The sequence below is a fragment of the Rhea americana genome, unplaced genomic scaffold, assembly GCF_003343005.1.
Source record: "Rhea americana isolate MKP2758 unplaced genomic scaffold, rheAme1 scaffold_97, whole genome shotgun sequence".
Lineage (NCBI taxonomy): Eukaryota > Metazoa > Chordata > Aves > Rheiformes > Rheidae > Rhea > Rhea americana.
Genome location: NW_028187166.1, coordinates 2063098 through 2089939, shown reverse-complemented (window position 1 = coordinate 2089939; position 26842 = coordinate 2063098). Strand labels below are relative to the sequence as shown.

The following is a 26842-nucleotide window of genomic DNA, read 5'->3' as shown; positions in this document are numbered from 1 at the left end:
CATGTTTACCAAAAACACTGCAGTTTGTAATAGTCATCTGCAGAAAATGGGAAGGGAGTGGGCAGGTCGGGGCTCATACATAGTATAACAGAAAGAATGAGCAGGCAAAACAGTAACAAGAGGAAGAAAAAAAATGAATAGGAAGCTGCATCATGCTTGATACATTCTTGACTTCCATTCACAATGAGAGTTCTTCAAGGATTTAATTTGCCAGAATGCAGGAATGCCTCAGACATCAATCAGAAATGATGGAGTTCTACAAATTAGCAACTGCAAGGCAGATCCAAAGCTTGTAGAAGTCAATAAAAAGATGCCTGGCAACACAGTGATTTTTGTTTTAAGCTCCAGCTAAATACAGACAACAATTTCAAAACCTACATAACACATATGAAACATATTTTCCTTACTTCTTCAGAAAAATATTGTGCTCTTTGTAATCTCCAACAACACTTCAGTACAGAAAAGTCAAAAYCAGAAACATCGATGGAAAAAAAGTAGTTTTTGCAGCCAGAAACTCTTACAAAATTTACGCTGAAGAGTTAGAAGGGAATGCTTTTTGCGAACAACAGTTTAAAGATTAGGAAATTGTAAAATAATGCAATTCTACGATTATTTGCATTGCCTTATATGATGAATTTAGCAACACTTTTATCGTAAAGAAGGAAGCTTAAGGAGGAATCTTTATGATATTTGACTGGTAAATGAAAACTGCAGTAATTCTAAATCAGAAAAATAACTCACCTTGTTTCCTGATCTGGGCAATTTGAAACGATTATCTTTCATCAGGCTGGACAGGACCTTCTCCATCTTTATCTCTGAGACACTAAAACAACAAAGACAAAAACCTACAATTACTCCTCCTTTTCAATCACAACATGTAATGAGCTACAGGTTGATAATGGATTGCAAAAAAGATTTAAACATTCATCTTGAAAATTTATCCCTGAAATATATCAGGTCTTGCCCCACAGGGCCTCATCCAGCAACCCCAGAAACATAACTAATATGAAATTGCAACCCCAGCTGAACTGCTACTTTGACTGGCGCAGGGAGACCATTTTATCAACAATCCTGTTGCCATTACAAGCCACCAACGCACAGTCCAAGTCTAACAGGGCACCAAAATAACTAAGGGTAACATGCAAGTAAGAATATTGTAGTCCACTGAAAGTCTTCTGGTACTCAACCAGCTTGACATCCTCATTGACTTAGGTCAATTTTAGGCCTTGAATTATATTTCCCATGTTTTTTTTGATTTTTCTTTCCTAGTAGTGAAAGCACTAAGGTAATCAGGAAACACACTTCCTCAGGAACACACTCTCTCTCCAGCCACTCATGTTCAAAATCCATTTGTGATGCCATATCTATGGTAGTTTGWTTTCCTTCCTCATTTTGAAAATTCACCTTTCCCTGGCTATTAGCAATCCTATTAGCACTTYTGTAAAATACAGTAGACTCAGTTGGCTCTCATAGCCACGTTTCACACTGGACATTTATTTTCATTCTGTCAACCCATATTTCTCCTGTAGCTTCAATCAGATGATTTATTTTCCAACCATATTTGCAAGACACTACTGGGTACTGCTACAGCCCAGATACTGCAAACACTAAAGAATCCTTTTAATCCTAAGGCATGCAAGTAGTCCACTTAGAGATGCATTTRCAGGAGACTAGAAATTCTTCATCCTCTTGAACACTGTCTTGTGGAACGCACACATTAGGTCACACACACAGGAACAGCTGTGCAGCTTCAAGTCTTTAGTATTACAGCTGCATCCAAACTAGGTCCCATTTCCAAGCAAATTGCTTGCATGAAAAAGATTGAAGTTTGCCTGCACAAATTTTCAAGCTGCTGCATTTCAGCAGTGGCAAAGGTCCTCTCTAGGAAATAGGTTCTTTTCCTTTTTACACCAGCATAAATCATAAATACTGCATGGAAGGCAAAAAGTTCATTTGAGTCTACATCAATTTAAGGAAGGCCGAAAAATTCTCAGGCTCATCCTGAATTACAGATGGTCAGAACGACGTTCAGGATTTTGGGAAGGCAATATTGCTGATCTTCTTTAACTTGGCAAGTATAGAAAAAAATTGTAACAACAAGGATCTCCCCTTCCTCTTCACCCAAAAATCTCAAAGCTCCTGATTGGCAGGAATGGATGAATCTTTGCCATATCCTGCATAACAGGATATGATGATCCTGACCTACTCCTCAGTCCCTCCCCATCTCCCAGATGCTGGGATGAATTTCCTTTCTTTTGCAAACTGCTTTTTCAATCCTAGCCGCGCCATCATCACCAACATAGGGAAAGGAAAAGAGCTGGTCCACAGAAATAGTCAGTCAGTCTTGAAGCATGGCCATACCGCAGCATATATGGGAGACAGMCACATCTTTGCGTAGCTGGGACCCTCAACATAGATTCCTCCACAGAGGATGGARAGAGAGAAAGGCAGGGGGAGGGATGGAGGAGAAAGGGAAATGGAGCATAAAAAGACAACTGAGGGTTTCTCTGTTTGTTTTTGAAAAGTATAACAGTAAATTAAAACATAAATGGCAATCACTTAAGCAAGAGAAAAGTATTTCTCCCCATCCCCCCAAAGGCTGCTTTGACACAGCTATGAATGAAAACGTCAAACCTTTGACATTGATTTGTCTGAGTCGTGTCACCCCCTTGCCGTTGCTCCTCTCTCCTGGCGTGCTGCCAGCTTGCAGCCTAACAGATACGTGAACTTGGTTCACAGCGGGGAGCATCGTGTGAGGGGCGCAGGGGCGGGGGGATACACCACTGCAGAGCAGGCAGAGAAATGACTCGTGCCTTCACGCTGATGCGTTTCCCTTTATAAATTAGTTAGGGCACTGTTAGGAGATAAAGAAATTATCTGATAGCTGTCGAGGCAGTTGCTGCTAGATTGCACTTGAAGGAACTGAGAGAGACATAAGCAAGAAAAGAAAAAAAAAAAGAAAAGAAAAAGTAAACCTCACTGACTTTCTCCTCCTTGTTGCCTCCTGCCTTTGAAGGAAAATCTGTTAGTTACACGCAGTGCTGAGACAGAACATTTTAGAGTCTTAACCTTAAAAAAAAAGGAGAGAGGAAATTCACACAAAACATCAGTGTGCATGTGCAAGCATATATGCATTTACAGTTAGGCAGAGGAGCCACAACTTCAAGCTACACAAAGATAGAAAAGAAAGTTGCTGAGAAGTACACAGCTTTCCTGAGTCCCAATGGGAATTAGTTCTCAGCAGAGCCAAAGTGCGATCGTTTTGGCAAGGGCTAACGCTGCTCTTCCGCAGTGGAAGCCTAGGAGAGGCTTCAGGTACTGGTGAAAATTAATTGCGAGCGATTTCCAATTTCAAAGGCAGTCATCCCTAATTCCGAAGTGGATTTTCATCCAGGAACAAAGCCACGTCTGCTCTCATTACTTCCGACTCTCAACATTTCTGGACTTACTCCCATGCACACTGGGGTGGGTGGATGGGTATAAAAAAAGCTCCGGGTCAGATCCTCATCTAGTTTAGATYAGCATGGCACAATTCATTTACACCAGCTGAAGACTGCAGGGACCTGTCTCATGCTTTGTCTTCTAAGAAATACATATTTTATGAAGTATTTACATTTCAATAAACCCAGCGGGACTTGCATTTAAAAAAAGAAAAAACAAATTAAAAAAAAAATCACCACACACACACACACACACACACACACAGCGAGTCCCCCATAAAAAAATTAACGGAAGAACAAATAAATTTTAAAAAAATCAAACTCCAGCAACTTGTGTGGTCCACGTCAAAAGCTACTAAGGTTTAGGATAAAGAAACAAAAATTATCAGTGCTTAAGAGGATCGGTGACAGTCCAACACACGCTGTCTTTTGCCCTCGCACTGAATTAAATTGTCAGGATTATCACCATAATGCTCGGTTTATGAAGGGTAACGGCAATTTGTGCTGATGGCACTTGCTGCCTTTAGCTTCAAGCTGCCTTCCCGCATCTCCTCTGTAATTCATCAGCGCTCTTCCCCACTCCGTCACCCTTTCTCACACCACGCGCCGCTATGCAGGAAGAGCATAGGACACACGGCTGCAAATGGGCCGAATCATCCACCCATGCCAATTAGAAGCTTGTTTCTCTGATCTGAAGGCTGGGGTCAAAGGAGGGAAATCGCACTCCTTTTTGGGGAGGTCTCTTATSTCCAGGGCAGCACATTTTATGAGGAACATAAAACAAACAGGAAGAGACAATCCCCAGAGCTCTTTGGCTGTACTGGTTTGAGAAGCAGAGAGACAAACCTCTCTCCAGTCATTGAGCACTGTCTTCCAAAGACTCCTGAAGAACAGCCACTAGCTCAACAACAGGTCTCCTTAACAGCTATAATTACTAACAGGAGTGGGTGACACTTCACTCCTTAACTTCTYAAAAATAACAAAGATCAGATGAAAGCATTRGCATTTAAAGAAAAAAAAAAGGAWTGTGCTTTYTGCTCCTCCACCCTTCCCAAATATTATAAAACAAACAAAAAATAGAACTTTCCATTCAGAGTTAAAAATTCACAATTATGTAGGATTTCACCTTTAAATGTCAGTGCTGTTTGTTACATGAAAAAAGCCCTGTCAGCTTAGCCCTCCATGCCTTGCTGGTGTCTGCTTAATAGATAGTTACCTGGGATGATGGATGGCTCTTTGTTAGACCACTAAATGGCTCACAGCCTAGAATAAGCCTGTATTTACTGCCAACATTTGTTTATTTCAAGAATGCAAAACCAAATTCGACTCCAAGCAACTCCAACCGACAAACACAAGAAATAAAAGAGAACTAATTTGTGCATGAGTTTACAGGGCTCCATCAACACTAGCACAACACTAAAGAGACTTTACTAGGCTGTTCTGAAATACCAAGAGGCAGCAATGCAGGGAGCAAGCGGAGGCACATAAATCCAAGTGACTGCTGAGGAGCCTTGAGACCTGATAGCACTTCTGACTRGCAGTGTTGAGTAGCATGCTGGGCTTGTGGTTTTGGAGGATTTTCTTTTTCTTTTTTTTTAATACAGGACCATGGTGCTAGCAGATCTGGCCTAAAACTGCCTCATGTGTTGGCCATCAAATAGGTAGACTGCATATTGGGCTGGTCCTCACTAGCTTGGCTTCCTCTCCTCACTCTCTGTCCCAAGTCCCACCTAGAGCCAGTATCAGTTTTCTCAGCTAGTCTGGAAACACACCTTGCTTCTGATCTGCAGAGTCCACCTCCSTTCTTGCCTTCCAGGACCATATTGGGCACTGACCATTTGCAAAAACCTCTACTATTTCTGTCACAAGCCACTTGCACAGAAAATCTTGGCCAATTACCTGCCAGATATGACCCACAGTTCCCTAGCTATTTCACTGCCGGATCTCTCCTGAAGAGAGAGCACAATCTCCAACAATATGGTGCTATGCCAGGCAGATGGCCAGTTTGCATTTGACAGGCTCATTTGACTTGTGATCTCCACGTAGCCATGATTTGAACCCAGGGCCACGGAGTAACAACAGAGTGCAAAGGATCTCCAACTACAGTCTCCTCTCTGCCCCTCGCCACTCACTCGCGCTCACAATCTGTCAGGCTGAGGATTTTCACACACTTTCCTTCTCTCCTTCTGCTATTCTGGGGCTGGTCCGGGATCACAAAAATTAATAAATTCTTATTAAAACCTGCACGAGATACAGTCCCGCTGAAAGTGCCATGGAAGGTTAATTAGCGAGGATGAGCTGAAACTTTTGTTCGCGTTTCTGACTCACTTAATCTTGTGAGAAGCCAGCAAGCTGACATATTCTGCCTCCGAAGGCGCCAGGACAAGCAGGCTGTTCCCGTGACAGCCAATGCGAGCCGTCCTCCCAATCCGGTGGATGTATTCCGCAGGTGAAGCCGGAGCGTTATACTTCAAAAAGGGAACATGAGAAGGGAAAGGAGGAATTAACAGAACGCAGTGTGTTAATTATAAACGTGACACTCGGTCTGCTCATCCGAAACAAAAGGGATCTTAGCAAAACCCATATGCTGCACCTCCCTCAGAAGTGGTCTGTTTATCAAGAACTCATTGGACTCATCCCTGTAACCATCACTCAACCCCCTCAGCCACAGCAGTTTTTTGACATGTGAATGTGACACATTGGCCGACTTTCAGATAATAGGACAGTTTCCCCATCTCAGTGTCTCTCTTTGCCTTTTACATTTTATTTCTACATGTGCACATCAGGAATCTGTTTGCTTCCCTTAAAAAAAAAAAAAAAGAGGAGGAAAAAAATCCGAAAAACTCAAACCAAACTACCTCCAGGAATGCCAGCACAGAGTGGGAAGCTGTCTGCTCTGCGTTTGGGAGGAAAGCCAGAAAATAAAACACAATGCATTAAAATTCAGAGGTTGGCTAAATAGTTTTGTTTTGATTAAAGAGAATCATGGCTGGTTATTGCATAGAAAAAAAAACATAGGGTAGATGGGGAATAAGTCCTTCAGGCAGTGTATCATATAGACAGCAGTTGACTCCCCATCTACGACTATCAGTCACTACAGAAACGTTGTTTAAAGCCCCCGCTAATATAGCGCTACCTCTCATTTACTTCATGGGAATCAAAAATGTCGAGCCATTTGCAAGATCTGATAAAGGGTGACATATTTCCCTCCCTTTAACCTCCCCCTCCCTCTCTTTCCTGGAAAAAATGAACATTGCACAGAGATACTGCTTAGAAATGAGCCCTCAGCAGTTTAACTGGAAAAAAACCAACAACCAAAGCCCACTCTAGTGTTTATACCTGTGCCCTCTGGCAAAGTTTCTACTGGCTAGAGGTGTGAGTAAGATGCTGTGAGCAATCTAATTGCTCCCTGCAGGTCCTTGCTCTTGGACACAGCTCTCAGGACAGCTGAGATTTCGCCTTCTGGACACACAGAAGTCTCCCAGGGCTTTAGGTAATTTGCACTACGTTCTAACACTGGCAACCGTATCTTTGGTTAAATCATATTAATATACAGATCTGGGAATTAAAGACTACACTTCCCCAGCATCCTCTGCCTAGCTAGGTCCTACAATTTTTTCTCCTTTTTTAAAAGCACAAAATTAAAATCAAGTTTGTCACCTGAAGGGATGAGATAGAAATTAAAAGGTTGCTTTGTTGAGGCTTTGTGCCCTGCTCTTTTTTAGCCAGGTGTCACTTGATACGTGAGAATCCCTGGCTCAGTTTTTCCTCTGAATATTCCAATTCAACTAACCTTTTTCAAATTTTATCTTTATTTATTTTTACAAAAATGAAATCTGCTTCATGCCCATTGCTTCTCTTTCAAATTATAGGTTGCTGTTTTTAAGGTTCAATTCCTTTCCCTTACATTTCTAATTTTTTTTTTTTTTAGAACAACGTTTCTGTTAACACTGATGGAGCGGTACTGTTCTCTTCTTCCTATGGAAAATCTGAACCGCTCCATTATCCTAAGTGCTCGGCCACACAATGCAGTCCCAACCTAACAAAGACTAATTTGAAACAATTAGGTCATTGCACAGGAATTGTTGGGCTACTCTGATGTTTCAAGTTAAGATTGCACTTCAACTCCTTATTTAACTGAATCTCCAGCAATATCAGAAAAGTAAAAACACGGAACTGCAGAAGAGATGGCCAGCACTTCACAGGACTTGGCTTCCAGAGGTGGGATAAAGGGGCTCCTCCCAGCCAGCAGAATATTATTACACAGCTAATGGTACTGGAGTTACGGAGGAGAAAAACAGACTGTCAAAACCAAAAAACATGACAGACACGCTGTGTCTTAGTAAAACCTTAAATCCCAGTCCTGGGTCTTCCCCACCTATAGGCACCAGCAAAGACAATCAACTGCAGAAGGAGGATGTGGACTGGGAAAGGATTTAATCTGAGCAAGCCTGCACTTAACATGTATTTACACAAGGACACACACTAAACCTACCTGTATGATCCATGTAACTCGAGGCAGGTCCAGCCCACGTGCTGCAACATCCTTTAAAATTAACAAGGAAATTACTGAGGTAATAATGCTTTGAAAATATCAGCAAAGTTATACCTCCTCTTGGAGGGTGATTATGCTGGAAAACAACTAGCTACATAAATAGGAATTTTATGTGCCTAGTTTGGGGAGAGATAGACTGAAAGTCAGAAAGAAAATTGACCTTTTAAAAATGCAAGGAAGATTTTTTTAACAGACTAATACGATAAAAAATGTTCTACTAGTATGGGCCAAGGGCTGGAGGATATAAAAATACCTATTTCAGGATAGTGCTGTGGAATTACAGCAGTCTGCTACAGTCCCTTTATGTTATGGCAGACAGAACCTGCTACCTTAATGGTAATGCAACCTTTGCTTCTCCAGTAACCAAACTGAAAACTAAACACTGAGGAAAACGGACCCGCTTGTAGGCTCCTAATAACCAAACAACGAGAGAGGCAGAGTTTAGTCTTGGGAAAGCAATACTATTTCTGAACACAACTTTCTCCACAGCAGGCATAAGAAGAGGCTGCTAAAGATAAAAAGGAAAACAGCCACAAAGTAAATGATAAAGCCACCTGGGCCTGGAGTAGAATATCCAAATGTGCACTGTTAGTTGTTTCTAGGTGGTGGACCTGATGTTGAGGAGCAGGTGACTTGCAGCTCACCTGGCTCTACGATAAAGGGGTCAACAAACAACTTAGCAGAAACTGCAGGAAGCTTGAAGAGGTAAGATTTTAGCTATCCCTTAGATTTGCACCAAGCTGGCTTTGATTCTGAGAAACAAAACTCAGCCCTGAAGAAAAGTCTGAAGCTGCTGTCAGGAGTGTTATTTGATGTGCCAGCTGGTGGGGGAAACCTATCAACTTGGAGAAGGACTTGAGTGAGACCCTTTAGTTATCCACAGCCAGTAACGTTCATAAAAAACGTCCTTTCAAGGAGAAAAGAGAGCTTAAATACTGTTCAAAAAAAGAGAGAAAGAGTGCAAATGTGTTTCAATCACCTTCTTGATTTTCTGTTCATTAGTAATGTCCTCACATACTCTTTGGATTTTACATTCACCACGCACAATACAGAGCAGGTGTGCAGATTTAACTCTGTTAGGAAATGTTTTGGAACACGTGTATCTTTTAGCTAGTTGCAAAATAGAATATATTAAGAACGTAAGCAGGAGCTTAATGTACTAAAAATGTGTCAGCCACCTACTGAAGTGTTTTCATGCAACTCCCACACACGTTAAAAGACTAAGAAGCTGATGTTTTGGCAGCAAAGGCCTTCCCATAAGCACTAGCCAGGTTGCTTTGTGGCTCCAACTGCAGTAAAAGAGGAGACACTTTCCACAGCGCCCACTCCGAAACAATATACACTTTYGCTTCAGCATGCTCATTAAGAAGCGACTTGTTCCCAGAGTCAGATGAACAGATGCACAAAAAGCCATTTAAAGGAGGCTGAAGAAAATAAATCAAGAGAATTCAGGAAACACGTACAGCAGTTACCAGGATAACAAGCTTATAAACTCTACGGCATGATCAAACAGGAGTGCTGAATTCTGATTTGGCTCTGTTGTATTTCCACACTGACTAGTCAGTGGCTTTCAGTCTCTTTCCATACTGTGCTTTCTCATGCCTAGCAGTCTAGGAAAGGCTGTGGCTGATGAGAGGGCTCTGACCTTGGGACAGGGTGAATTTACCTAAAAAACACAGACAGCCAAGCACCCAAGCAGTCAGGCAGGCACCTCCAACACAGGAGGCGAGCAGACGGCAGGGCGCAGGAGCCCTTCCGTCACTCCAAAGCAAGCCATCTCTCCTCAGCCATCGGAATTCCTTCCCTCCTTCCAAGACACCTTTTCTCAACATCACACCTCTGGCTGGAAAACCACACCCACAATACAGGACTGCTCCTGTGTACATTTGCCAAAGTGAGCACAGAAACTAAAAGGTTAACTGAAGGTCTAATAAACAGCCAGGGACAACAYTTTAGGAGGAGGCATGCTCCCATCATCAGCCTTGTGTTCACTGCTGTTTTCCCAGTGCCATGAGCTCCACTCACTGTTACTGACATATATCAGCAGTTAYTCTCTTGGGTTTTACCTTGGCCTTCTTTCAGAAGTGTCTTGGGATTTACTGGTAATTGGAGTGTTTTGCAAACTCTCAAAGATTCCTCAGTATCAGTCCACATGCATCTCCTGTATCTCCTTTTCCTCAAAGCTCCCACTAGACAGCAGCAAAGTAGAATTAGGATAAAAAGTCTGAGTCGATTTGCCTTCTTCTGCTGGTAGAGCCCATAGGCTTGTTGCTTCTCAAGTCTTTAGAAAATGCTTTGGGGTCATCTTACCAGGAAAGAAAATGTAGCTCAAGCAACAATTACCCGGTTTTACTAGCACTACATTTATTCCATACACAGAAGCACATAGCTGTTGCAGTGCTCCCCAAGAAGCCCAATGCATTTCCCATTTACTATCCTCTCTTTGTTTACACTGCCATAGATGGCATTCCCCCTTCCATGCAYGATCTCACACAACCATTTCTTAATAAGAGGGGGATCAACAATATGACATCTCAACAGTTCATTGCTGATTCCTTTCTGCGGGTGATGGTAAGGAGTATTAAGGCACCATCTCACAGGAGCAAAGRGAAAAAAACTACTTCAGTGCAATTTAAAAGAAAACCCAGACACCAACTAAACACAATAACTAGAGGACTTAACTGTGTTCCCAGCCTGATCCCAACTGCAAGCCACAGAAAAGCACAATATCAAGGCACAGTCTATGTAGGGATTCTCATAGTTGCTGACAACTCTGCTCCTAACAATTCATATTGCCAGACCATACTCACTACCTGGGACAGGAGTGGTGAGCAAGAGAGGGGTGGGTACAAGGGAACACAGGGCAAAAAGGCTACACAGAAAGACCACTGCTGCAGAACATCAGAACCAACAGAGTCCTAAAACCTTTGTGAGGACCGTGGTTTGCCCAGTACCTCTCMTACAACCTAATTAGGGCAAAGGAAATTGCTAAAGTTGCTTTTGAAAGACACTCAATGGTGAGGTCTTGAAGGCCCTGCGCTTGACAATTGGCTGCCTACATGTGGCCTAGAAGTACAGATGGAAGGCAGCTTGCTCAGGTGCCAGGCTGTCAGTTGGATTAAAATGACTCATTTATTTACCAAAGAACCTCACAAAGTGCTTTAGCTAACAGGCAGAGAGGGCCTAACGGCTCTCCAAGCTGGGGAAGAAGCTCTCGCGCCTTCCCGGCCTGCCAAAAGTCATTACTGCCGAGTGTGGAAAGCCATCAGCAGGGTAGAGACCCCCGTCGGCAGGGTGACAGATTGGGCTGCGTAATCAGAGGAGGAAGGAGAGAGCACAGAAGCTGTCAGAGGCGAAAGCTCTTGGCTGGGGCCGCCAGAAAACTGGCAAGATGAGTTAGCGTGACTGAGTAAACAGCAAACAATCTCCAAATGATCTTTCCTCTCTCCCTGGAAGAGATGAACTTGTTTAAAAGGCACATCCCAAAGGAAACTGCAAAGAACTTCAGTGAAGGAGAGAGAAATAAATCTGGATGAGACCCTCTGAGATGCACGGCCCTTCTTTATTTTCTCGTCTGCCAGCCTATTTTGTCTGGCAAAAATATTTTATGGAATATATTAATATACATATGACATAGAGCAAATTAATAAAAGGAACAGCAGGTCCCATTGCTTACTAGAGCRGAAAGATGGGTGGAGAACACGACATAAGGGACAAGGAAAGGACAGTAACATTATTTGCACTGGTCTTATGYGAGCCAGGTTTCAAAATTTTGTGGGCACAAAACATACGATTCTGCAGTGAAAAGGACAGAACCATCCTGCAAAACATTTTTGCTGATATGAAGGATACTGTCAGAAAAAGCAATGCCCTCAGAGGCAGGAGGTGGTCACAGAGCCTGGCTGCCCTTTGGACATCTGCGTTGGGGAGGCACCTGTAATGTGGGACTAGTGCAAAGTGTATCTCTATATTAAGGTGTCCATATGGTCCCCATTACTGTGGTAACAGGCCACCTCCTGGTTTCAATGCATTTGTCCTCCCAACATCTCTGTAAGGTAGAACAGTGCTACTCTCCCCGTTCCACAGACAGGGAGCTGAAGTACAGAGAGATATTGGACCCAGGCATTCAACTTACTGTGCTTAACATGCTAACCACACACCAGCTGAGCCATAGTAACTGTCAGGACCTGCATCCCTGCCTTGCAGTAAATGCAAAGTAGCTTAGATTGCAATAAGGCAGGTTATGATAAATGCATCACCTTACATTACCCTCTTCACTGCAATCCAGGCTAGTTCACATTACCTTCCATTTATAACAGGTCAGGAGCAAACACACAACTATCGGTGCTCAGCTGACATGTGGCTACTTGTCTTGTCATCACAATTCCACATCCACCTCGGTGAAGTCAGTGGCACGGCAGGAAATCAAACCATATCCCCAATGTCTCAAGGTGGGATTCTATCCACCGGGATTGCTTTATCCAATTTATTCTTCCTTATACCCTGTCAACAGCTGCACATTTCCTGGCAGATTTTTCCTGCCACAGGCTGCATTTCCCTTCAAACTGTTTTGCCCAGGAACCAATATCCCAGTGAAAGACATGACAGTGATTGCAATGATTCTGTTTTATGTTTGTCTAAAACTGAATCTTTGTGTCTTTCTGAAATCAGTAAACTGAAATTTCAGTAACAAGACATGTCCCTGAAAACTCCCATTCTTTTTAGCATGTACAAGGATTACAAAGTTAAGCTGTCTAGCACTTAGCATTTACAAAACACTTATCTTCAAAACACTTCATCTGCACCAATGAATGAACAAGCCTTGTTACCCTCCTCATTTGAGGCTCTTAAGTTTTACCTCCATATAGCAGGAAATTAAGTTATAGTTAGACGCTGCAAAGATTCAATGGTTTGATCAAGGTCAAAATGCAAGGCTGTACACACACAGGGCCAAGACTAGCATGTAACAAGTACATTTTAACAGGTGAAACAATACCTAATTTGGCAACTTTTAGTCAAACACAAATACATGTCAGTCCCAGTTTGATCTGTGGGCATTAAAAGTCAGCCCCCCACATTCTGGAAGAAAAAAWTGCAACTAGTTTCTTTTATGAATATGTGCTGCAAGAACAGGAGTCATTTCAGAGCTGGAGAGGGTTTCTCAGCTCTAATTACTCCCGATCGCTGTAATTTACAAGTTTGCGGTGGGTAGAAATCGCCAAGATTCACACATTTTCAGATCAACAGCTGCCACTATTAGAGAGCAAATCGTGCAGCCTTCTGCACCACTGCAGCAGGCTAGCTGTGGCACCGACAGGTCAGAAACGAGAAGCGGAAGGTGCCACCACAACACAAGGGTGCCAGCAAACTTCAGTAGAGGACAATTTCTCCCTCAGCACCCTTGAAGGAGGCTTGAAGGGCAAAGCATGGAGAGCAGCAAAGCATGTGCATTTGTAATGACAGAGTCCTCTGGTTGGGCTTCCCTTCCATCCCTGCAGGTTTTTGTTTTTAACCTTGGGGTAGTCATTAAGATGGGAAATATCACATTACATCCAATTTACCTGGCAGTTATGGGAAATGCTACAAATTAGGATTGCTTTCTATTGACTGCACGTAGAGGGCAAGGTTCCAGGTTCAAATGAACAGATTTTTCCAGACATAAGGCCATGCAAAATACTAGGAGGATCTTGTATAAGAAGATAAACACTTTYTCTGTATAAGGCGCCTTACAGCAAAAGGTTATATAATTGTTTATATAGAGGGCACCAGTCCTTATTTTACATATGGGATGCAGAAAAAGGAGATGACTTTTCTCAAGGTCAAGTAGTGAGCTGGAATTAGAGCTCAGTGCCAAGTCTTCTGTTTTACCATTAGATATCAGGCAGACCCATTAACGAGTAGCTAGAGAAGGACTATAAGTTACTTACAGTGCAAAGCAAGATGCCAGTCTTGGATTTTAGAAACTCTCGGAATACCTCTGTTCTTTCCTAAAGGATTAAAAAAGGAAAAAAAACAAAACAAAACAAAAAAACATGCACATGACAATCAGTCATAGAGCAAATTAGCTAATGTAGCAATTTAACTACTGTTCCTTGCTTCTTGTATTATGTCCAGTTTCCAAAGCAAAGGAATTCACTCCAAGAGCTCCAGTCAAACTCCTCTTGCAAATCGAAAATCTACAGCACAGAGATGTGGTCCTAGGTAGGAAAGCACAGTGTCTAGGGTAAGCCCAGATGCATGTGATCAAATCAAAGCAGCCAAACTTCCACAGTTTGCAGAGAAGCATGGCTTGTGTATGTCAAAAAGACAACACTATTTTACATGGAGATAGCACTCACAGAAGACTAGGCAGGGGCAACAGCAGCACTGGCATACTTTTGGAGTCACACAGGCTTTTGTGAATGCATCAGAAAGCTGAAACAMGTCCATCACTTGACAAACATCTGTCCAGTCACACAACAGGCATAGTGGATAAATCCATTTTGGTCACATGGAGGCATCACAGGACACCAGCCCCATCAGGTGCCCAATGGGGCACAAAAACAACCATCAGATTGGCCATGCAATTATCAGACACAGTACCAGGGATGCTCAGCCACCCAGTCAGCCCTGTGGACTGTTTTGGGATAAGAGTCTCCAAAGCAAGAAGGCAGGAGGGAGGAGGCCCTGGTCAGAGACCCCCACCCCAGGGTGGCAAGGAGGTAGCAGCCACAGAGCTCTTGGAGTGGTGTCCTGTGGCCTTAACACAAGAAATGACTTTGTCCAGGCAAGGGTTCTCCCGAGGATTCCCAGGCACCCAGGTCTCTAAGACCAAGGTGTCTCCACCGAGAATCGGCGGCAGGTGCTCCGCAGCCTTGTCCTCATCTCCGGTCAGTAGCAGTAGCATTCCTGCAGCCCTCACTTTTAACATGARGGCAGGCTGCTGGGGAGGACTGCCCACCCTACCTGGATCCCAGACTGCTCTGCCAACAATCTTTGAGCTCCTGAGCCCCGAAACTGCAGGAGCCCACTAATACCACTCCTCAGCTACCCTCAGAGTCTCTCGCTTTGTCAGTCCTGAGACCTTCCTGAGTGTACATTATCAGTTACACTAGCTTACTAACACATTTTTTTTTTCATTTTTGATAGAAGCAACAGAAAATGATTCTCCAACCCACATGACATTTGCTATCAAACAGGGTAAACTGAGCACCAGTAACCAGAGGCTTCAGTAGCATTTGGTCTCCATGCTTGCCAGTACCACCTACCCACACTTTTCTCCTCTCCTTAGCTGAGGGAAATGACTGCATACACATTTCCTCAATCTTATTCCATTTACTCTCTCCATTTCCATAACTCCGATGGTCTCCAGCTTCAAAAAATACAGTATCTGTTTTCTGCCTGTCCCTTCTGAACCTCCTTCCAAAATATCCTTATCTCCATGCTCCCAGCCTTCCTCCTCAGGGCTCTAGCTAGGAGTTAAGTGACTAGGCCTCTATACTGATGGTATAGAAGAAACCTTATATGCTTCACTCCCAGCTAGATGTACTGTTCAAGAAAAGAAGGTAAACTTGGGCCTTGCCGACACACTGAATCCTCTGCTGACAAAAATTAAAGAAGAGAGCACGCTGTATCTTGTTGACAATGACAGCAGCCGTGCTCAGCAGTACCATATGGGATCCACAATTTAGCTCCATTAATGCTCTTAATTTGAAGACATCAAGCACTAATTACACACTGGGTACTAAAAAGGCAAAACCCTTCCCCCGGTGCCAGCTACTTAGTGGTGTTCTGTTGCCTTAACAGCTGGTCAGGGTAGAGTTGGGCCAGACCAGGCCTGCTCACTCGCTCAGGCAGGCAGGTTGAGGAAAGGCCAGAATGCAGGGACAACGAAGCACATGTTTCTGGTCTCCACAGGATGGGAAAGAGTGAGAAAAACAATGGCTCTTCACCTCTTGCTTCATCAGAAGAGCTCTATTCATTTACCATCTCTGCTGTACAGCTCAGAGTAGAGCACTAACTCTCTCCATCATAGACCAAGAGCAGGACCAGGGGCTGAAYTTTCATAGAAGTTCCCTCAGCTATTGAAAGAATCACTGCAGTAATAGCTTATGTGATGCTCTTCTCCTGGCTTCCGAGTCCTCTGTGGCAAACCTCATGCTCATCATCYAGGCCCACCCTACTAAACCAGGGTAATAAAAAATAATCAGAGTTATTTGGGGATAATCCCTATTATATTGCTATTATTCCATTCCGGGGGAAAAAAGCTAACTATCAATATACTTTTTGAAAACAAAAGCCAAWTTGTTCCATCCTTTAATAATAGGGGACAATTTATTAGGTGGTAATGTTYTGGGGCTTAGATGAGGTTCTTTCCGGCATTAAAAGCACTTTTTGACTGCATGAGAGAGAAGCATGGATAAATAAATGGTTTAAGTGTGCCCACTGGGAATACTGAATGGTTGCCTCAGCCTGCTGAAATAACACCTTTTGCCTCTTCAGCTGTGTTTTTCAGATGCAGCTACCAAAGTCCTTTCCAGAAGTGGGCCAATATCCTTATTCTCATTAGCAGATGGAAGAGTGAGGCCTCTAGAGGTGAAATGACTCTCTGTCCTCTCTTCTGCCCTCCTCCCCAAAATAACCACACAATAAATCATARGGAGTAAGGAACAAAACAGGGTATCCTGACATTTTGGTAATGCTTACTTCCTGTTCCATGTTGCCATGCAGTCGTAGAAACTGGAAGTGTGCAGAGGAGACAGATAAATGCTCGTGTTGTTCAGACTCTAGACCTCCTAAAAGGACCTTTAAGAGGAGCTCATAGTGGAATTCTACTTGTTCACAGCTGGAGAAAAAGATGATCATCTTATTGTGTTTTTCAAACTGCAGGAAAAAAACAAGAAAATTGCCTGATTCCAAAATCCTCTGCCACTTTCCTGATTTTATGATATCTAAGTGACTTTCAATTCTGGAGATGCAACTATTTAGGAAGATACAATATGAAGTTTGACAGCAAATGGTAAGCCCACAAAAGAAGCATGAATATACACAGCACAGGTATCTCACTTTTCAGCATGAAAGACGTAAGAACACCTCAATTCTCTTGTGGCTAACAGTACAGCACACGCAGCTCAAAGCCCTGGATCTAATACATGCTACTCTTGATAAAGTAAGAGATACAGAAGTTGGAAAGGACAGTCACTTAGTGATATAAATGCAAATACAGCCTCACCTTGCACTTCCCAAGGATAAAAGCTGCTAATGTGACAAGCCTCAATTTGCTGGGGACCATTATGACATGCTGCTTGAGCTTCTCTGGAATAGCAAAGTTTTCCTGGTCCACGAAGGCTGAAGAACTAATGGCATCTTTACCTTCTTGTGGTGCTGGTTTGAGCCTGTCCTGGATTTTATCTGCTATGGAAATGCTGATGGGATCATTCAAACTGATATCAGCCAGCCGTGTTACTCCTAAACCACAGGAAATAAAATATTCATAAAGCCCCATCTGAGATACAACCAGTGATGATATAAGCACATAAAGAACAACTACGGTAACTCCTATGAAAAGCCGTGAACGGCAAGAAACTAATGTTAGTCATGTCTCGGACCCTGACAGAGCACTTTAGCAAATGTCAGGCTCTTCAGGGCTTAGTCAGGCTTACTTACTGCAGACTCCAACGAAAGATTCCAACAAGATTTTATTCCAGCCAACTGTGTTATTTTACATTATGTAAGTGTCTTGGCTGGAAAGACAGCATTTCATAATCCATTTTTTTAAATGTGTGTGGAAAACATCTCTGATCTGCACCCTATCAAAAGCGCAGGAATCATGAAGCCTGGCTCAACAACCTCCTCAGCAACCGACTTCTTGTAYGATACTGAGCAAATCACACAGCAGCTCATTAGCCTTGTGCCTCGATTCTATATGGATAAGACAAAAAGACAGCGTGTCCCAGCCTCCTGCTGACTTTGCACTGCAGTTTGAGAGACGTGTAAGGACCATGTAAATATATATGCTGGACCATGTAAATATATATGCTGACAGAAATCCCAGTAATGAAAGACAAGTGTGGTAAGCCCAACAAAATCAATGAGCAAATTTCCACTTGCTGCAAAGGGCTTCAGCCTAGATCAGAGTATAATGAGACTCAACCAAATATTTTGCARTTGCCTGTGAATTATTAGGCTAAAAGAGACACTATCTGTCTTTGGGGCAGGTTTAGCTCAGTTGGTTAGAGCATGGTGCTGATAATGCCAAGGTTGTGGGTTCAATCCCCATATGGGCTATGCTGCGGGTTGGACTAGATGATCTCCAGAGGTCCCTTCCGACCTTACCATTCTATGATTCTATGACTTGACTTACCTTCTGTGAGGGTGGCTGAGAGTAAGACATTCTGGCATGTTTCTCTCTCAGCATTTAAAGCATTGAGTATCACAGCAACATCTTTCTCAAAGCCGAGGTCCAGGATCCTGCAAAAATGACACAGACTATAAGAGATTCTAATACAAAAGAACAAAAAGAAAAAAGTCTCAAGGCTACATAAGCTAATTAGGAACACAGGAAGTACCAGAGTAGATGAGACCTTTGGCCTATCTAGTTTCATATTCAATTTTCAACTTTGGCTAGGGTCAGATATTTCAAGAGACACTGAGAAACTCTTTGCAAWGTAAAGTTGTAGAATAATCTGTCCAAAAGAGCCATTTCTTCCTAATTCCTTGGTGCAARGTTGATGCCCTAGAAAATGAAGGGTTTAAGATCTCTCTCTTTCTCTCTCTTCTAATATTTAATAGACTATCAAATGTGTATGTGGAGGGTTTTGTTATTCTTGTTCATATTTAAACTTGGAAGTTACCTGTCTGCTTCATCAATAATCAGCCACTGAGTGCGACGAAAATGAATACATTCTGTGGACTTGATGTGATCAACCAGGCGACCAGGAGTTGAAATGAGGATATTTATTCCTTTACGTAATCTGTGGGGTGTGGGGAATTAAATAAGAAAAAAATACAGATTACCAATAACAGGAACTCATCAGAGTCAGGAATTTCAACATACAGAAGAGAAATCATGGACAYAGTGAAAGCAGCAGAGTCAATACTTTCTCCCTAATTCAAATTGTGTAATTTCTTACATAGCTAAATATTATTCTGCATCACCACTGATATTCATAGAGGCATACTCAGCAGTAAGGACAAGGTGGAAAATATTAAAAAAACACTAAAGCTATTTTTTTTAATTGAGTATCTTTTGCCCTCAAAAGTAAGCTCACCTTGTGTATGCTAATGGATTGATGAATGAAAATTTCATTTTGGATTGCTAGCTTACAAACTGATTTATGGAAGGTGAGAAGAATGAGACTTAACTCCACGAAATCCCTTCTCCAGAAGGCAATTTCTCCCATTAACAAGTACTGTAGACAGCACTTGGTGGTAAGCAAATACAGGTGCTTGTCAGAGGAGAAAAAAAAAAATACTGACACGAGGGATCATCTCCCCAGAAGGTTCATCAACATTTTAGAAAKAGATCCAACTGAGGGAAGTGAATACTTCCCGCTGACCTAGTCACTGTGTCTGTGTAAGATCCAGGGGGATCACAGCTTGATCCAAACTCACAATCCTCTCTCCTAATCTGAAGAAGTGTGACAGATAAAAAGGCTGTATGGCAGAAGAACTCAAAACAAAATTTTAAAAGTTGGCTTCCTACCTGGCTTTTTCTGATTTTCTTTTTTCTCCTCCCATTAGCACTCCAGGCACAATCCAGGTAAATGGCTATAGAAAAGAAAACCAAGACCAATATGGATTCTTCTTAATAAAAAGACAGTCGCTAATCCAAAACTAATTTTTCTGGATAAAAAAGAGAGAGTCTGGCTGACTGCAGTGTGTGTCTGATCTATCAGATAGCATCTACATGCACCATCTCACCCATAGCTAAATATCAGTGGTATCTTTAATTCTAGCCATGTAACTTGCTTCTCACACTGTCTAGGAAGATAGAAATGCAATAATTTTTGCACCACTGCTAGTAACATAATAATATTTCTCTTCCTTCTCCCCATGTAGCCTAAATGTTCAAAGACAAGCTATAATGCTATTTCTTCATCTTGCCTTTAGGCAATGTCCTCCTGTGGCCAAGCAAGACTCATGAAAAACAACACCTTTGAAGTTTATATATAYGTACACAAAACCGCAAGCATACAATCACCATGTTTGTGCACATTAAATGCCAGTCTCATTGATACTGGCAGTTCTTTCTACTTACTTTAATGAAGCCCAACTCTCCACTGAACCCAGTGTTACCTGATTTTTACACAGGAGATAATCAAAACACAGGACTGCCATTGCCACACTCAAGAGGTAACATGGGACAGAAGCAGAGCACAACTTGTACAAATGTGTGACTGGTAAATAGGCTCAAGTTTGCACAGGTCATTGCATGCTAGAAATGCCCTGATGATACAGCTGTCTACAAAATAGCTCCTTTTTAGGGTTTAAAATATGAAAAATGTTTAAGCAAGACCAATACAATACAATCTCTGCAGCTAATTAAAGTAATTGTCTCAAGAAGAGCTCAACTAGCATTTTTCTCCCTCAGTAATGACAAAAGAAATTTACATCTCCTCCACTCTCCCATAGTCCTTCCAAGGTCAGCCAGACCGTGATCTAAAACTTCCGATTTGGGTTACTATGATCTTTTAGACTGGACCTGCTGGCTACTGCATGCTATACATAACAAAGAAAATTSAAAGGGGACCAATCCAGACTTCCTCTTTTGAAGATAACCTTCAACTGCTTGAGGTCCTTACAGAATACCATTGTCCAGTATTAAAAGATTCAAATTCCACATCAAAAGTCCACTCATCATGACTTCAAATTGCTATGGAAAAAGACTTAAGTATTTTAAACCTCAGTATGACTCAAAAAATTGTACTTGATAATTCCAGAACAGAAAAAAATTGAAAGTACCTTATTAAAGAAAAGAAAAGAAAAGAAAAGAAAAGAAAAGAAAAGAAAAGAAAAGAAAAGAAAAGAAAAGAAAAGAAAAAGGTGAGAATAAGCACCAGATAAAGCTAGATCCTTTCTAGTTGTGGATAAGATATTCTGTCTCAATCAAAAGTAAAGTATTAACAAACTGATTTTAAAAGCCTTCTAATTTCTCAACTCATTCAATTGGCACAGCAATTTACCAAGTTCTGCTCCCCATTAGAAACCCATCTGTCTAGTGTTAGAATTTCAGTAAAATAGTACTGTCCTACTGAGCGTTTCCATTCTTAACTCGAATCAGAATAATAGTTACGTCTAAAAACAAAACATTGTGAAAATCTGCTATGTTTGTTTATGAAAACATAAACAACTGTCTAAGGTAACATAATTAATCACTTCATTGTTCATGTAATAGTTGAAAATATACTATAGGGAAATCAAACTTAAATGCACTTAAAAACAGATTTATCTTTAAGGATCCATATATCTTGCCAGATGCTGCATTTCCTTAAACTCCCAGTTGAATCCATAGGAACTGAAGATGCTTAGCATGTAACAGCAAAAGGCTCAAGGAATAAGCAAGAAGAAAATAGAGAATTAAAATCTTACCTTGAGTAGCTTCTGTACGGTTTCAAAGCTCTGGAGTGCTAGCTATGGAAATCAACATGAGAAAAGAAGTCCTGAAAAAACCTACTAATGGAATACAAGTCCCTTTGGCTCAAAAAATTAATTTTAACACTTCCCATCTCAAAACTGTAAGATAATTTAGTTATGTTTATTATCAGAATTCTCAATATGTCCTTAATTTTCTTTTAGAGCTGCCTTCTATCTTATTCTGTTCTGTTCGAAAACCTCTTTATTGGTTCAGCTCTACAAGTCAGTTCTTGGGATGATACAGATTTCTCCTAGCTTCTGTGAATGCATACGGGAAGAAACAAGCTGAAGCCATAGATTTTGCTCCACTGGGAGAGTAAAAAGAAAAATGGAGCCTTTTCTGGAACAAAACCACTGTGAAAAGGAAATGTAGCTCAGAGGTTAAAGCAATCATTTGGCAGTCCAGGTAGGCTGCACTATTCCCTCCCCTGACCTATGGAGCAATCACACCACTGAATCTTTCTTTCTTTCTTCTTCTCAGTCTGCAAAATAGAGATGGTATGTATATAACCTGTAGCTCTAAATACCTGGCCAGTAGGAAGCACTTAGCTGTTGGGTTTCATGTACTGCCCAAAAGCCATTTCTGCTGTGGCAAAGACAATGACTGGGAAAGGCAATGGTGYCATCCTGAGCTGTTCATAGAGCACATGGCTCACTTATGGGAGTAAACCTATTTTAAATGCTCTGACTACACATGCTACCACGGCTTTTCATAGAAAGTAAAACTAATACCAACTGTAATTACAAACTATCTTCCTAAATGTACTGAATGGCAGCCCTTTAAACAAGCTTATGTAGTCTCCTACATGCTTAGTATTCACACGGTGTGCTAGTGAAGCAGCAAGTTTACTGCTGTAAAAAATTAAATAGCTTCAGAGCTTTCTCCTTTCCTGGAACTGAGCTGAGATATTACACTAGAGGTTCCATAAAATACTGTGCCCAAAACTAGATACCTGCAATCAATTCTGCACATGGAAGTTGTTAYCATTTGATACAAAAAAGGTTGATATCATCTTCTGAAATTGCCTTTGCAATTGTAAATAATATAAATCAAATAGAAGAGAGTTCAGTGAAGAAGCCAACACTTGGTAGCCTCGTCTTCAGCATTCACTTACAGATTTGAGAAAAGGGCTTTAAAAACGAAACGTCTGTATAAACCCACACATTGGCAAAGCTGCTTTCTGTAGTTTTACTTCCCTTATGTGAGCTAGGCAAGCTTCTCCCTCCCATACATTGAGCTAAAGAGTTTCCCTAGGCTTTCCAATTGACTTCTAAACGTATGGGGAAATCTACAGATTTCTCCTGAATTACTTCTCTATGGCACTGAACAAAAATGACAACATTTGTCCAGAAAGCAAACATTCATCCTGTGAGGGCAAGATCCGAGCAGAAGGGTAGACAGCCTTTCCCAAGGTAAGTCTTCTGTCCCTGATAGACCCAAAGCTGCTCCACTAAAGATCAGTGTTCAAAAACTCAGGTTCGAGACCATATTAGAAAGAAACAAGGCCACTTACCTCTCTTGTTGGGACTAATATGAGTGCATAAGGCCCATCGCTGCGCTGCAAACAGAGAAGAGAACTGCTAAGAACATAGCTCTAATATACACAGAGCACTTCCKCTTTTAATTTCTAGTACCTGACAAAGTGAATTCTGTGGAGTTTCAGTACAAGTTTGTGCTCTTCAGACCCCCTCCCCCTTTAGAGCTCCATCTAGTCCAAGTTGCTGTGATTGACAACTACAGAGATTCCACTCCTCCTTCTAAGACGAATGTTGAATTTTCTTTAGCCAGTACGAAGTTTTCTGAAGTTTTTTTTCCTCATATTTAGCATACATCCGTTTTTTCAGTGTTACCCTAATGATCACAACAATTTGGGGCAATCTTCCTCTCTTCTTTGTATCAGCAGCCTTCAAATATTAACACTCTATTAGCTTCTTTTTCCTTCTCTAAAATGTACTCACAGTCATACTCAACATCTTATTCCACATGCAATTTTTCACTGCCTAATTTCTGATTTGCAAAGATAAGTCTAATGTTTGATGCATAGCACCAATCTGACCTTTGTAACAAGAAGCACTGATGATTAGACAAGAACAGCTGTAATTTATTTTTTATTAATCTCACCATCAAAGGCAAATCTATTCAGTTCTCTTGTACCTACCTGTATTTTGGGTTTTATTCCTTGCAAGGACTGTACAAGTGGAATCCCATAGGCAAGAGTTTTACCTTTATAAAAGAGAGAAAATGGGAGGAGTTTCCATCATTTTTTTAAAAAAGGCAGAAATTGCAGCACTCCTGCAAATTACAGGGCATTAGAAAGTAACATTCAACTTACCACACGTACACTGATACCAGAGTTTGGAAACATTTTCTAATTAAGTAGGAAGTTTCCAGAAAGGCCATCTGACAGACCATAACACCAAGGAACTAAGTTAAAGAAGAAAGATGGTGGTATTCCACTGACACCCATCTATGCAAATAGCTCTGTCCGCCATGGGAAATGAGACATGGTTTACTGTAGAGCAAATAAATAAGCTTGTATGACAAGAATATGAGCCGCTTATCTCCACTGGACCCCTGGATCTGMATCCCGAGCATGAGCCTTGGAAATGGCCCATATGCAGCGGCTGGAAGCTGCACATCAGCATGCAGTCCCACCACTGCAGCGTTACAGGAGTTTGTACACCATCTGTCTGTGTCACAGCAGTCCCAAGCCACGCTTCTGAGTCTGTCATTTTCATGAGCTGTACTGAGAATGGGATGTTTTGGTTCTGAATAAGGGATCCAATTTAACATGCCCTAGGAAGGGAGACTGGCAATTAAATACTGACCTGAACCGGTTTGAGATCTCACTAAAGCATCTTTGCCTTGCAGCAGCACAGGAATTGTTTGCTTCTGAACACTGTGTAACAAACAAAACAGGTTAGGAAATACAGACCTGACACACAACATAAAATCCCGAGGTTTTAACAAACCATGACTGTTTCAAAACTGTTTACCCTAAACTCCATGCATCCATCCCCACTGCAAAGCTATATCAGCACAGCTGGTTACTATGGAAAGTCTACAGACACACATCAGGTGTAGTAAATTGGGGGAAAAAAAAAAAGATATTATAGTCTTAGGAGACAGTACTCCTAGATTCCATCTCCAGCTGTGACAATGTCTTGCTGCATTATTTACAAGTTATTTCTTGTTCCAGATTTTTGAAAGAAACAAACCATGCTGCTTAACAGGAACCATGGTGTTTGTAAATCAAYTACATATAATGAAGCAATCATAAATTGTCAGTAAGGGATAGTGACGGACAAAGTTTAATATCGATCTGCTTACCTTGTCATGCTACATATCTTCAAGACAGTGGTTATTGTGGATATCTGAAGAGATAATTAACAAAAATAAATGAGTTCCATTGTCAAATTTTCATTGTTGCTACTTTCTGTAGTACAGGATAGAGAAAAAAAAAACAGAAGAATGTTTCTTATTTTCTGGATCACTAGTTCGGAGCAGTTGGATGGAAAAGTTCCCAGGTCCTCAAAATMCTTCCATTGCTTTATCAGAATTATATTGCTGCTGGTACATCATAAAACACCATTTTTTTTTTCAATGCACCTCCCAAAWGGTTTCACACGTTTTTGGTATTACAACTGTGAGCAGCGGGTGGTGCTGGACACTATGTTTGGGGATGGGTCAAGGCACAGGCTCAGAGGATACCGGCCACGACACTGTGCTAAGAGCCTATCTAAGAGAGTACAACAAAAATCAAGTAGAGAGCTACTGCATTGGTAGAAGTCCCCACGAAAAAAAAGGCACATCTCTCGGTTCTCTAAAATCCCCTCCCCCTTAAACAGGATACTCCACGGCATGCAGCCTTCCTGCCACTCACCAGATGTGGATGGAGGTCCAGCTGGCTGAAAGAATCTGAAGTAAAAACATCTTCTTTCACCTGCTGCACTGCTTTTCTACAAGTTAGGGGAAACAAACAGAAATGAAACAGAACGCATTGTGTGGTTGCAAAGTATATGATAAGAGTCTATGTAAATACCATGGAAAATACATGTACCAAGCAATGTCTTTGCCCAAGCAAGGACAAGAACTCAAGACTGTTGCATCAAAAGGGTCCCCCCCACCTCGTTTTTCTAAAATACCTGTGAATTTCTGGGATATCAGGGTTGTTTCTAAACAAGCTGGACGTTTTAACGAAAGGTCTGCTTTTCGGGCTCTTATTTTGGCTGTCAGACAACTGCTTCTTTGGAAGAGATTTTTTTGAGGAGTTTTCCTTTTCCCTGATGTCAGCTTCCGTAGCACATTTCTTGAAGGAGCTTATGGAAGGCTTAGGTTTCCGTTTTAAAGGCAGGTCTCCATGTGGTGACTGCAGCTTTCTTTTCAGAGCCTTAGACTGCTTCAGTATTAACAAATCAGATAGCAAGGAATGCATTAACACACGTGAATTAACTACACGATATCATATTTTGCTCATGTTAAACACAAGCATCAGTTCACAGACAGGATCCCAAATAGAAGTGGTCTATGTCCCAGGACTAATGAAATAGTTTCCTCCTTCTGCCATGATCAATTTCTTTTGTTGGTCTCGCCATCACTTTAAGGAAACAGGTTGCTGTTCCCAAAYCCCTTCAAGAGCACTGATGAAGTTAAATTAACTTCTTTTTATCACCGAAGTCCTTCTCTATCCCCTAGCCCCTTTTCAGTGAGATTGCTTTTCCTGACACATTTGCAAAACTCCTGAAATATGTCAASTCCCTGCATAGCCTTGCCCCGCTCTTCTCCATTTTTCCCCTACTCCTGGTTGCACGCTCTAATTTTCCTCATCTTCCTGTCAACCACCTGGCTCCCGAACTCCTTTCCCCTCCCCCCCCCACTTGTTTCTTCACGTGTTTTGGCACTAAAGAGCTCTTTGGGTCAGCCCCTCAGCGGACTCCCCTCGCAGCGGGCCCGAACCCTCGGCACGCTGAACGGAAACCTCCCCCGGACCCCGCCGCTGCCCCCCGGCGCGGCGGCGCCGGCCCGACCCACCGCGTTTGCTCCTGCCGCCCGGCACCGTGCGCTCTCTCCCCAAAGGCGCTCAGCAAAACGCACCACCGCTCCCGGACTAAGCCTCGCCCGGCCTCCGCCCGCCTGCAGCACCGCCACAAAGCGCCGCCGCCGCCTCCCTCAGAGCACCCCCGCCACGGAGAGGAGCCCCCGGCAAGGCCTGGCCGCGGCCTCCCCCGGCCC

The 26842-nt window shown here is 42.2% G+C and overlaps 1 protein-coding gene across 1 annotated transcript in view; it reads right to left on the bottom strand.

Moving 5' to 3' along the window:
• Positions 1-26776, bottom strand: part of DDX31 (DEAD-box helicase 31) — a gene marked incomplete at its 5' end in the record, with an annotated part of 48603 nt that extends 21827 nt beyond the window's left edge. The window contains 17 exons of the mRNA XM_085325237.1: positions 742-823; positions 5769-5908; positions 7936-7986; positions 13923-13982; positions 16681-16857; positions 17207-17442; positions 18338-18444; positions 18828-18947; positions 19679-19743; positions 21565-21606; positions 23124-23168; positions 23769-23833; positions 24439-24509; positions 24941-24984; positions 25494-25569; positions 25756-26009; positions 26705-26776. Coding sequence (XP_085181363.1) covers positions 742-823; positions 5769-5908; positions 7936-7986; positions 13923-13982; positions 16681-16857; positions 17207-17442; positions 18338-18444; positions 18828-18947; positions 19679-19743; positions 21565-21606; positions 23124-23168; positions 23769-23833; positions 24439-24509; positions 24941-24984; positions 25494-25569; positions 25756-26009; positions 26705-26776 — 1707 coding nt within the window. The remainder of the gene's footprint in view (positions 1-741; positions 824-5768; positions 5909-7935; positions 7987-13922; positions 13983-16680; positions 16858-17206; positions 17443-18337; positions 18445-18827; positions 18948-19678; positions 19744-21564; positions 21607-23123; positions 23169-23768; positions 23834-24438; positions 24510-24940; positions 24985-25493; positions 25570-25755; positions 26010-26704) is intronic.
• Between the last annotated feature and the right edge of the window lie 66 nt (positions 26777-26842).